The sequence below is a fragment of the Bos javanicus genome, chromosome 2, assembly GCF_032452875.1.
Source record: "Bos javanicus breed banteng chromosome 2, ARS-OSU_banteng_1.0, whole genome shotgun sequence".
Taxonomy (NCBI): domain Eukaryota; kingdom Metazoa; phylum Chordata; class Mammalia; order Artiodactyla; family Bovidae; genus Bos; species Bos javanicus.
This window is the reverse complement of record NC_083869.1, coordinates 133,273,541-133,286,145: the sequence shown is the minus strand read 5'-3', so window position 1 is coordinate 133,286,145 and position 12,605 is coordinate 133,273,541. Positions and strand designations below refer to the sequence as shown.

General features: G+C 54.1%; 1 protein-coding gene across 4 annotated transcripts in view; it reads right to left on the bottom strand.

Moving 5' to 3' along the window:
- The window catches only part of CAPZB (capping actin protein of muscle Z-line subunit beta), a 140,005-nt gene that overhangs the window by 60,680 nt on the left and 66,720 nt on the right, over positions 1-12,605 (bottom strand). For all 4 annotated transcript variants that reach the window (XM_061395021.1, XM_061395012.1, XM_061394993.1 and 1 more), the window contains exon 2: positions 11,534-11,623. In XM_061395021.1, the coding sequence (XP_061251005.1) occupies positions 11,534-11,623 (90 nt within the window). The remainder of the gene's footprint in view (positions 1-11,533; positions 11,624-12,605) is intronic.

The window sequence follows — 12,605 nt, the reverse complement described above, 5'->3', positions numbered from 1 at the left end:
GAGCAATGAGCAAGGCGGGTGGAAGAAACCTAACCATCCAGGAACCTCCCCCAGCCCCGACCAGGGCAGACGGAGAAGCACGCGTGCTGTCGGATTACCCCATCTCTGCAGAATGACAAACACTATCACTAGTCATGAAACCACTCAGCCACGGTCTGACCCTAGCCCCCTCCATGGGCTGTGGGGGTGTGGGCAGCGGCGTTTCCCAGCTTTCTGTGAAGGGACCCCAACATGGGAGCCTGGGGAAGGCGGGGCAGGGTGAGCCCAGCCTCAGTGCCTCCGCGGGGGCCACGGCACCTCCTCCCTCCAGACGAGACCAACCAAGTCCCTGTGATTGGGTGCTGCTGGCTCCTAACACCCTGCCCCCACCCCTGCCCCTGAAGGTCAAGGTCTGGGCCATGTCCACCTGTGAAAACAGCCAGGTTGCTTGGCACGTGGGTGCCACAGCCGCCAGGCAGGCAGGACGCGGGGGTCGGCACGCGGGTCCGAGGAAGCCCATGAAGGAAGAAAAAGCCTCAGTGAGCACTTTTCAAGCACCTGCCTTTCCTGCACGTGTCGGCGCTTCATGGAGACTCCCAGGTCCTCACGACGGCCCCAGGAATGCAGGCTCTTACTGCCACCTCGGATCCTGGAAGCAGCTCTTGGGGGCGAAGGAAGCTGCCTGAGGTCTCGGAACTGGAAGGCGGGCCCCAGGTCTGGCCAGCCTGGCTCTGCCGGACGGCGGGTGACCAGCGGACATCGCTCGCCTCTCTCCACAGAACCAACCTTCGGGGTGGGGCAGGCTACAGACTCACAGAGCTGAGGGAAGTTGGTGCCTCTTCTGCTGGCAGAGGGGGGCCCTGAAAGCAGTGACATCCACTGAAGGGTGTCCACGGGGATGCTCTTTTAGTTCTGGGCGACACGGCCCAGGTGCTCAGCTGAGACCAGCCAGCTGCCACTTCAGAGGGGGAGCCGGAGACCCCTGCAGGTCACAGGGCAAGCTGGCGGCCCCGGAAGGCACAGCGCAGGCCCTGGCGGCCAACAGGGCTGCCCCACGCACAGGGCTGCCTCCCTCACACCAAACGGATTCAATGACAAGGGGAGCCACGACGCTGCACCACGCGTCCGTCAAAGTCTCAAGCACCACGCGTAGGGCCACTGCCCAAAAGGCTCTGGAATCCAGGTCGTCTGCCACGCTGGGGAAGGGCATGCCAGCCCACTCCAGTGTTCCTGCCTGGAGAGTCCCAGGGACGGAAGAGCCTGGAGGGCTGCAGTACACGCGGCCGTGAAGAGCCGGACGCGGCCAAGAGACGGAGTACACATCTCACACGCGGGTCACGAGCCCTCCAGGAGACCCGTGTTCTCCACACTGGAGTGCACTGATGCTAAGTTAGAGAGATGGCAGGCTAAAGGAGAGCGGGCTCTTCTTTTTCCAACTGTAGGACTTCTCAGAACCTTTAAATGTGGCAATATGGAGGAGAAGCTTCTAGAAGGTAATTGAGTACGCCATGTTTCTCCAACTGCTCGTTGTCTTTGTTCCTCAAGAGACTCAACACCAAAGGGCGCTGAGCAATCTCACGAAAGCTGGGGCAGGCGTAAGTTGCGCTGTGCCCTGAGCAGAAGAGGGCTCAGCGGTGCAGGGGCCTTCCCAGCCAGCTCACCGCGTCTTGTCTGCAGACGAGGCCTCTGCCCGGCCTCCTCTGGGCATCTTGCTGTCCCTGCGTTCTCCCCGCTGGGGGAGACGGGGCGCAGAAGTGCAGGACCCTGGGCTGCCTGGGCTCACAGCCTGGCTCCTCTGTTGCCACCCGCTGACCTTGGACAAGCTGCCGCAGCCCCTGCTGCTGCTTCCCCCAGGTGGGGACGGACGACCAACAACCTCAGAAAAGGTTTTCCGAAGAGTTAAGGAGATACATTCCCTGCCAGAAGCTACAAGCTATCTTTGAGTTTGTTCTCCGCCTTTTAACTTCACTTTGTTTAAACTTTAAAATTAAATTTGCACATTTCAAGCCCATCACACTGGCGTGAGCTTCCATGCCTGGTGAAGGCCTTCCCCCAACTCCCAACATCAAGCATCACTGCTGTGTTCCCCCTGGTTCTCTCGTGTTCATGCAATACTTGTTCCTTAGTCCATCAGGAGTGTGAGGACGTGCTGTGTAAGAGATACTTAGCTTGTTTTCCTTCAAAACTATTAGCTGTTTCAGCAATTTTATTTAACGATCAACTTGTTTCTCGCAGTGAAGCGTGACTATGACTAAGCGTCACACACACTACGTTCCTACGTCCCGGGGCCTCTGCTCCGGCCTTGCTGCCGGGCCGTGTCCACACGCCCACTGCCTCGCGGGGAGCCCGCTCTGGGGTGCCATGCTGTTCCGCTGTCACCGGTGGGATCTTGCCCTCCCACCCCTGGTGTCATCTACACTCTAAGCGGTTTTTGCCAGTGTGGGTGCAGACTTTGGTAGCTTTGATTTAAAGGCAGTTGCTTTACTGACCTGTCCCTTTAGTCCTGCAGGGCAAGAATTTGCTTTTCCTAAAAATTTTAGATTTGCTTTAGTAACTGAAAGAACAAGGTCCTACTACTTGGGTTTGGGCAGGATGCCTTCTTAAGGAGTGCTCTGTCTGCAACGCACACAATGCTGTGTGTGTGTGCTGGGGTGGGGGTGTCTCCTAAGAAGCATCCACCTTGGCGCAGCTGTGTGTGGGGGTCTATCTGTGTGTGTGAATATGTGTGTCTGTGTGTGTTGAGGTGGGGGCGTCTCCTAAGAAGCGTCCACCTTGTCACAGCTGTGTGTGGGGGTCTATCTGTGGGTGTGAATATGTGTGTCTGTGTGTTGAGGTGGGGGCGTCTCCTAAGAAGCGTCCACCTTGGCACAGCTGTGTGTGGGGGTCTATCTGTGTGTGTGAATATGTGTGTCTGTGTGTGTTGAGGTGGGGGCGTCTCCTAAGAAGCGTCCACCTTGGCACAGCTGTGTGTGGGGGTCTATCTGTGTGTGTATGTGTGTGTGTGTACCTGTGTGTGTGTGTGCTGGGATGGGGGTGTCTCCTAAGAAGCATCCACCTTGGCACAGCTGTGTGCGTGTGCGTGTGTGTGTGTGTATGTGTGTGTATCTGTGTGTGTGTGTTGTGATGAGGGCATCTCCTATGGAAGCGTCCACCTTGGCGCAGTGGGCCCTGAAGCCAGCCCAGGCAGAATGGGGCAGCAGTTTCCTTGCTCATCCAAGTCTGAAGGGGCTTCACAGCAGAAGACAGATTCTAAGGGTCTTTTTTTCCTGAGGTCCTTACAAGTTCTGTGGTGTGTCTCTGCCCCTATCACAAGTATCTTTTATGGTTTCACTGTAGAAGGTGGTCTGGCCTTAGCAGGGATGTGTCAGAAATGATGTGTTTTCCTTGTTAAAGGCAGCAGTTCAAAGGACAGCACACTGGAATCAACAGCGGGGCTGACTCTGCCCTCCCCTCGGTCACGGCTCAGGCCCGGGGCTCGCGGGCGCTGGGACAGTCTCGGTTTCGTCCGTAAAAGGCGGTCCCTCCCACCTGCTTCACAGAGCGGCCGTGGAGACGAAGTGCGGTAACGGGGGAGACGTATTAACAGCGAGGCCCTTCCACCAGCGATCCTGACGCTTGACGGATTTCCACTGTGGCGATTCATTCTCCTTTGTCATCGCTGAAAAAGATCTTATGGTGAACGAAAAGAGGGGAGTCAAATTCTCAATCTGAGACCAAACCAAAAAGTTTCCCTCTTGCCCTTTATAGTCTAACAGAAGCATACTACTCAGAGGCTGGCACCAAAGCGGACGGGAGATCACTAACTTTCAAGCCACCGAGCTCTGGAGAATTTCAAGCCCATGGCCACAGCGGGTAGCCTCCTCGACTGCTCCAGGATGCTCAGGACGCATCCCTGGAGTCTGCTCCTGACAGACCCTCTGCTCCCTACGAGCACGCCCACGACACAGCACGGGGCCTCGTGCTTCTCTCCTTTAATTGGTTTCAAGTTCTAAGGCTCTGGACCGCATGATCAGGAGGCAATCCAGGCCATCCTGCACTGGATCAAATGAGGGTCTGGTAGTCTGCACATAACAGAACTCATCAGAATTCCAAGCAACTTCCAGCCATCCCTAAGGGGAGATCAGAGGAGCGCCCCCAGGAAGCCCTGTTTCCTCTTTCTAAGCAAATCACGCCATTTCATCCTGACATCAATCACCATCAGGTGGCGGGGTCCTCATCTCGGCAACAGGCTGGAGTCGTGAAGGGCCACCTCCACCCCCGTCTGGAGGGGGAACAGAGGGCCAACCCGGCACCCAGAGTCCGGGGTCTGCTTTTTCCCTCAGCCTTGCTTTCGTCACTACAGCTGCAGGCCATTCGAGGAGCACAAACACTTGCATGAAAGGGCTCACCACAACTTTCCAAGGAATGGAGCTCATTAAAATCCTGCTGGAGGCCCTTGGCAGGAATGCTTTCCCTTGTAAAACGGAACTGCAGCACCAGTTGCCTGTAGGAGAGCTCGGGATAAGCTCAGAAACATCAGGCTGTGGAGGGGTCCCTGCAAGAGCACCGACGCTTCCATTCTTTCCCCAGGGCCGGCTCCAGAGACAGCACCGGCTGGGGAGAGAACGCTTCCTATAGGCCCCACGTCACACGCAAGAGTGCGCCCCCGCCTCCGACAGAAACCCACAAGGCACTTGCCAAGGCATGAGTGGAGGCTGACTCTCTGCCTTCTCCTCGCCTGCAGGGCTACAGCGCCCTGGCTCCAGGGTGGGCCCCCGCCCAGCCAGCAGATAAACCTACAGCCGGTGGGGAGGCCCAGCCACAAGGCCCCACTGAACATCTCCAAACAGGGTCCCTGAGCACGGCGGGGGTGGGGGGGGGGCCCGGGGCCGGGGTGTCCTACTTCCCGGAACACCAACTGGGCTCAAGGATTTGGTGAAGAAAGCGTTCTTCTTATGTTAAAATGTCTTGCATGTGGGCAAGTTATTAACTGGAATGCAATTTTTTTTTTTTAAAGACAAAACAAAATTCTTTGCTAGAGGCGGCCACTTTTGGCTTTGCCCTCAAAACTCCAGAGGTATGTAAATATTTGCTCTCCTCAGGAATTCTTTGTCGGGGAAACTTTGGGAAAAGAACCTAAGGGATGGTGAGAGGCAGGGGGAGAAGTGGCCACAGCCAGGGAGAAGAGAGCCGAAGCTCCCTGAAGAGCCGGGACGCTGTTACTCAGAAGCGAAGACAAACGACCCTGCCTGCTGGGGTGCGTGACAGACAGGGAGCGAAGCTGGCGCGGCCAAGCGGTCCTCCTTTCAGAAAACCTCGCCTGAATTCCTGTCCTCGTTAAGTGTCGGCGCCTCGGAGCCAGGCCTTTCGTCTCTCACCCACGGCACCCAGAACGGCGTCTGGCACCCAGGATGTCAGAGGCTTACGGGAATAACTCGGCTCCGCAGCTCGGGACAGGCGTCCTCGGAGCTGATCAGCTGGTCAAGTCCAAAGAGGCGAGAAGCTCCGCCCGAAACCGTCCCTGTTTCGGACCCAGCTCTAGGATCCCTGTGTCTTTTCTTCCCCATGACAGAGCAGCTGAGGAATACAGGCGGAGTACTTCTCCCCGAGCTGCACAGTGTGAGCCTCACAGGGAGTGTTCACGAAACGCTGACTGAACCCATTCCCTCTTCACCTACTAGGTCTAAGAGTGCTTCAGAAAGAAGACGTGTTTAAATGCCGTCTTTGAGACAAAGGAGGAAAGCATGCTGGCGCGAGACTGCTTTAAACAGTGACAGTCATGGGGACTCCAGGCAGGCAGAAAACACGGGAGGCCTGGTCAGTCCTGACCACAGACGGGGCAGGTCATGCCCGGCCCAAGGCAGGCTCAGCTTCACCTCCTGGGGACAGAGCTTGCGTGTGATGCTCTCACGACACACAGCTATCACTGAGAAAACCATCTCCAGATTTCACGGGTTCAACTACTAAAGACTGAAAACTAACAACATGTGGCTGAGGTCAGATAGATCATCAGTGATGTTAATGACTGTTAAATAATAAGAGCAGCCTCAACTTTAATCACAGAGGTGTGAGAGCGTGGCTCCAGGGTCCTGGCCAACACAAGCTGGAGGTCTGCACCCACTGGCTCACGGAGCCCATGTTGAGGTGTGCCCTGTGCCTGCCAGCCTTCTATCTGCCGAGTGGGATCTCCCTGCAGACCTTGCGTATCTACAAGTGGCCGTTTCTGTGAGCTGCTCCAAGTGTAGGTACTGCTGAGGCTGCCCTTCTATTTCTGGAGGGCAATTCTGGCTGCTAAGAAGAAATACGCTGAAATGAAAACCGATCAAGTTCTCAACTCCCTGGTCAGAGCATCAGGCCCTTTTACCTCTAACTCACAGACCAAGCGGCATGGCCTGGGTGCTTTAACCCCTCACTGGAATAAATCAAGTCTGGGGACACCCAAGAGCTGGACCTTTGGGTGACGATAAGCAAAGGAGGGAGGAGGAATTAAAAAATGAAGTGACTGACATTTGCAAGCAAAGACGTTTCTGCTTAGTTAAACAGATTTAGGTCTATTTTTGGTTTGCTCTTAAAAAGGCAAAGGACGGCTGGCCTGCTGGGTGCCAATTTGCAGAAACAAACTCCTTCCTCAGCTCAGGGCTCAAAATACACCCCAGTGGAGAAGTTTCGGCTCTCGCTGCCAGCGTGCAGAGTAAAGCCATAGAAGGTCAAAGTTGAGGAAGCCAAGGGAGCATCTTAACGTCATGTGATTCTTGGCCCACGTGGACCTGCGGGTATTTCTGAAACAGCTTAACCATGGCTTTTGGCTGGCTTCACTCGAGCACAATGGGATTAATAAGTAATAAAATGATGCTTTGGCCATCTGCAAAGGAAGGTCATTTTCCACCAATCAGAGCACACATCATAATCCCAGGCAGCAAAAGCTCAGACGGAGGAAAGAAAAAAGCACACCGACCTGGCATGCTAAATCGGGCTGCCTCGGCCCAAAACTGCCAGGCACCCTCCACATGTCTCTTTAATGCTCCTCGGGAACGGGGCCGCCGGTGGATCCGAAGGATTCCCCACACTTCCCTGGCTCCGACATCTAAGCGAGGCCATTCCCTTCATGGGCAATGCTGGCAAATCCCAACGTTCAGTCTTAAGAGCTGGAGGCTTTTCTTGAGAACAGCACCACCTCCCATTACTGGGGGCAGGTAAGCTGGGGAGGAATGGCTGTGATGAACGCCGGGGCCGGGCCGATAGCGGCTCTGAGAACATCTGCCTGATCCCAGATTACAGGGAACAAAGGCCTGGACGCACGGCTTCTAGACGGGCTCAAGACAGGGCGAGTCTCCTCAAATTACCGTTTGAAGAGGAACTAAAGCTGCAAGTGAGCTTCAGGGCCATAGCATAGACTAATAAGAACGAAGGAATTCTGCTCATCCAGTTGGAAAGAAAAAACAAAAACAAAAACCAGAACAAAACACAGACAGACCTGTCACGCCCAGGGAAAATGGAAGAAAAATAGCAGTGATGAAAGATAAACATTCAAAGAAGTAACTTCCAGGACCCACAAAACCTGCCCACATGCTCTGAACCCATCACAGCGTACAGCAGGGGCCTCGGGCGGGTTTCTGAAGCACGTCCATAGAGTTTTAACGAGGCATGCCTCATCAGACCCTAACTCAGTGCAGAGTCAGGCTCCATTTCCATCTGGACACTCATCATACTTCAAATTAAAAAAGGAGCGAGGGACTTCCTTGGAGGTCCAGTGGTCAGGCCTCCACCTTCCACTGCAGGAGGCGGGGGGGGTTCGACCCCCTGGTCGGGAGCTAGGATCCCACATGCCTTGAAGCCAAAAGACCAAAGCACAGAACAGAAGCAATGTTGTAACAAACAGGTAACTTAAAAAGTGGTGCACGTCAAAAAAAAAATTTTCTTTTTTTAAATAAAAGGCTGGCCCCACACGGCTGGGCGAGGGGACGGAGGCGCCCCCCCAGTGCCCAGTGAGGCAGTGGGCCAGAGCGAGCTATGGATCCCAAGTGGCCAGCCCGCAGGGAACAGCTTTCAAGTCTCTGGCTGTTTTTCATTATGTGAAGTTTAAATGATTTTCCATACTACAGTCTATGTTTTAAATGTCGTAGATTACTAATTACTTAACATTTCCCCTATGAATAGGTAAGACAGACAGACGAGGAAGAGGCACCATATTTAATCTGTAGCTGCGGGTGTCAGCGATACGAGGTCAAGGCACCCAGCACCACCTGCTTCTTCTCAGAGTTTAAGTCACCCAGTAAAGGAGAGTGATCCCACACACACGGGAGGGGTATTGTGAGAATCAGTGTGCGCGCATCAGTAGTGTCTGCCTCTCTGAGACCCCACAGGTTGTGGTCCTGCAGGCCCCTCTGTCTGCGGGATTTTCCAGGCAAGAATCCCGGACTGTGTCGCCATTTTCCTCCACCAGGGTGTCTTCCTGATGAACCTGCATCCGCAGGGTCTCCTGTTTGTAGGCAGATTCCCTACCTGCTGAGTCACCAGGGAAGCCCACGTATAATGTGTATGCAAACATAAAGAGGCCAACGACAGATGTCACGACTCTACTTAGAAGCTTAGTTATGAACCAGGTACTACGATATACAGTTTCGAGTTTACAAACAGTTGGAACACACTCAAGTCACTTGCTCAGATGATGAAGGCTTATGATATGTAAGGTTTGGCTGAGGGAGCATTCCCAGCGGTTTGAATTTTAAAACTGCCCCTTTTCTCCCCTTTTCCTTTTGGAAAATTAGATGAAATAACACAACTAGTATCCAGCTCAGTCCTGGGGACGCAGCACGTGCTCACCAAACGCTAGCTGCTGACCCCCCACCTCCACCTGCCTCCGTCCCCTCTCCAGTCATTTTTCTACAGATTACGCTGAGGTGGGAGAACAGTGCCCCCTGACAGCGACCTCTGGGGTGCCGCTTCCTCCCCATGGCCCATCAGGGGCCCCACAGCATGGGACCCCACCTGGGCCAGTGCTGTCCTGCAAACTGACCCCCGAGGCAGGCTGTTATCTGGCCAAGGTGAAGGATGGCATGTGACTCACTCCTTCATTCACCGTCAGCGCTGCGATGTCCCTGCTGAGCCCAAGGAGAACTGGCCCATGCAGCTTAGGAACCCACTGACCAGGTTTCCACCAAAGCGGCTACATACACATCCCTGCGACAGGGACGAGGGCGCCACTGAGACAGGACACAGCTGTAGGAAAACACTTCCGTTGCCATAAGAACAAAACAGCCTGTGAAACACCAAGGAGACTCCACTGAGAAAAAATCTGCTCATCACTTCTGACTTCTCTGTTTGGTCTGTCTCTAAAACACAGTAATAACTAAACTGGTGAGCTGAACCGACACGCAGCCGGGCACACCGTGACGCCCAGCGGAGGAGCAGCAGCGTGGCCTCCTAGCTGACCAGCCGAGGGGCCTGATCCTACCCTCGGCTTCTGCCTACCCCGGGCCGCAGCTGGCCAGCTAGAGCTCTCCAAGGAAAACAAGCCATGCAGCACGGCCCAGCCCGCCTCTCACGCTGCAACCCGATGGGACTGCTGACAGGTGACCGAGGCCACCCAGAGAAAGCGCTCAGCACGACGTACTGCCCACGAGGGACAGCAGTCATTTCAGATGAGCGTGAGGGAACAGAAGGCTGTGGTGGTGATGGGGCGATGGTGACGACGCCACGTCAAATCCAAGCCCTCCTGATGACTTCTAAGGACACCTCCCACCCATCCAACTTTATGTTTCATCATTTCCCAACAAAGATCGTTTCTCTGACTCACATTTCACACGCCCATCCGATGTCTGAGCCAATGTTTAAAAATTAGGATCTTTCACATAGAACTCCCAATGTACGGCACTCCCAGAGAAATCTGGAAACAAGCCCCAGAGAATCAGAGCTCACAGGGCAAGAAGCAACAGGAGCAAAGGGTACGCTGGCCAGACCTCATGAGCACACCAAGGCCACTTAGGCCCTGGAGCTGGCCCTTGCCAGGTGCAGGGTGTGGGATCCCCAGTTCCGAGCACACGGTGGGTTTCGTGCATCTCAACTCAGCCTCTGTTCCCTCACACCTGAAATGACTCACGGCCCGGCCAGGACCTGCCGCCATTTCTAGCCACCTTTGCCCCGTTTCTCTCACAAGCACCCAGAGCGGGCTTTCTCATCTATTCCTGGAGAACCCTTCCCCTTCCTTCCTTCCAGAACTATTACACAGCAAAGGCAGCAAGCTCACAGTCCCATCCACCAGCTTGCCTCTGTCCACACAGCTGCCTCTCTCTTGGAGCCTGTGTCTCTGTAGACTGACAGCTGCACAATGGACCCTGCGGACTGCTGGCAAGAGTTTCAGCTGTGAGTGACCCACATCTCCTGCAGTAACATTCTTCCCCAGTAAAACTGTTCTGAATGCATACAGTGGAACTAAAGATATCACTACAGCATATGAACAAGTTTTCAAGCTACTATCTTTAAGCTACTAATGAGCCACAGCTGGCAACTGATCATCCCTCTGAGAAGCCGGGGGGACACAGTGACAAGAATAGGGGCTGATCGGGGTGGGCTCCGGTCGCCACCCAGGGCCAGAACCCACCGGCCAAATGATCTAGTACCTCAGCTGTCTCTTGATCTTATCTGACTTCTTTGCATGATTTCTCACAGTTTCATACGGTTTTTTTTTTAACACTTTAAACATTTTCAAATAACATTATGGTGCCAGTGACTCTCTGGCACCAGAGGCCAGTCACTCCATGTATGTATATATACATGAATAACCAAATGCTTTTTAAAAAGATACACGTGTTTACTTACCTTGAAATCTCATTACAAAATAATCATTTTGTGATATCTCAGTTAAGTGCATACATATAATATTTTAAAAATAGTTTTACTAATCAAAGAAGAAATCTAAATAGAACTGCATTTCACTCCCATCAATACTGTCACAAAATCCCAAAAGTTTCCACAGAGGACCACAGGGAAATCATTCTTGATGATCTCGTGTTGAAGCTGCATTGTCTCCTATGCTGAAGAGTGAGAGATTTTTTAATACAGAAAGTGTCTGTCTAAAACATTCCCTTCTGTATCATTTGTTCTCATACAAATAAATATTTTCGAAATAGACGCAATGAGCTCTTTAAAAGCCCAGTTCTGTGCTTTGTGCCATTTCAAGCTAGAAGTGAAGCCACTGAGGCACTTGGGAGGCTGGATTTCTGTCCTGCTTTGGCTGGAGAAACGCCCACAGCAGCAGACTGGCATAGCCGGAGCCAGGTCCTGCTGTGTGTGTGCGGCCCCGCCTCCCCAAGCCTAACTGCAAGCGTCTGGAGGGTGGAAGCAAGACAGCTGAGGAAGGTGCGCAGCATTTGCTTCAGAGCCCCCGTCTTTGGCTTTATGAGCACAGCCGCTTAGGAGGAGTGGCAGCCAGCGGAAGCTCCTCTCCTCTCCAGAGGAGCCCCGTGAGGCAGCGGTGGCGTCCAGCTGGGGAGGTGGTGTCTGGTGTGGTCTGAACTCCTCGTGGAGCAGGTGAATAAGGCAGCCCCAGATGCGAGTGCACAACCAAGGCACCTACCAGATCAATCAGGTCACTGAGGTTTTTCTCGATTTGCTGTGGAGGCAGGCGCCTCATCAAGTCCAAGGCACAGTCCAGCTGCTGATCACTCTGCCAAAAGATAAACAGGAGTGTCTGAGTCATTCTGCCCATAGAAACACCAAACCCCCTGTTTCAAAGCCACTCCGACAGCGGCAGGTTGTGCAGGTGTCCTGAGAGCAGACAGGCCTGCAGCGAGCCCGCTGCCACGGCTCCCGGGGGAGACCGGCCGGGCCCCCAGGACGGCAGCATCTGTCTCAAGTGGAGGATTCAAAAGATAGTTACGTTTGTGGAAGGGGGCCGAGAAGTTTGGAAAGCTGCCCTGCTCTCAAAGTCTCATGCACTTTCCTTCTCCACCTCGATAGGCTGGCAAATGTAGGACTCCTAACTGGTTCTGCAGTGAGAAGGCTCAAGGAGCAGTCAGGCTTTGTTCTCTGCTGTCACTGGGCCATGACCGTCAGGACATGTCACCAGGTGAGGCTGCCCGATGAGCTCCAAGCCAAGGACAAAAAAAAGGCAAAGAACAAGACGCGCGCCAACGTGTACCGGCTGCAGTCATTCATCCGAGGCTGGGCCTACCTTCCCAGGTGCCAGGCCCTTGCAAAACAGACCAAGACCAGAAACAGTTCCAGTCAAGAGCTCCCTCCCGGTGGCCAGGAGGACAAGGGTGGAAACTGGGGTCGGTGCTCTGCAGGGCCAGGAGGATAAAGACTGCTCTCCTCTCACACTCATCTCTTCATTTAATATTCATACTGCATGGTTCCCTGATGGCCCACTGGTAAAGAATCCACCTGCCAATGCAGGAGACTCAGGTTCGATCCCTGGTCCAGGAAGATCCCGCCTGCCTCAGCAGCTAAGCCCGTGAGCCACAACTACTGAGCCTGTGCTCTGGAGCCCAGGAGCCTCAACTACTGAGCCCACGAGCCGTAACTATGAAGTTCTTGCGCTCAGAGCCTGAGCTCCGCAACAACAGAGACCACCTCAATGAGAAGCCCATGCACCACAACCAGGGAGCAGCCCCTGCTCTGCAACGAGAGAGAAGCTCGCATGCAGT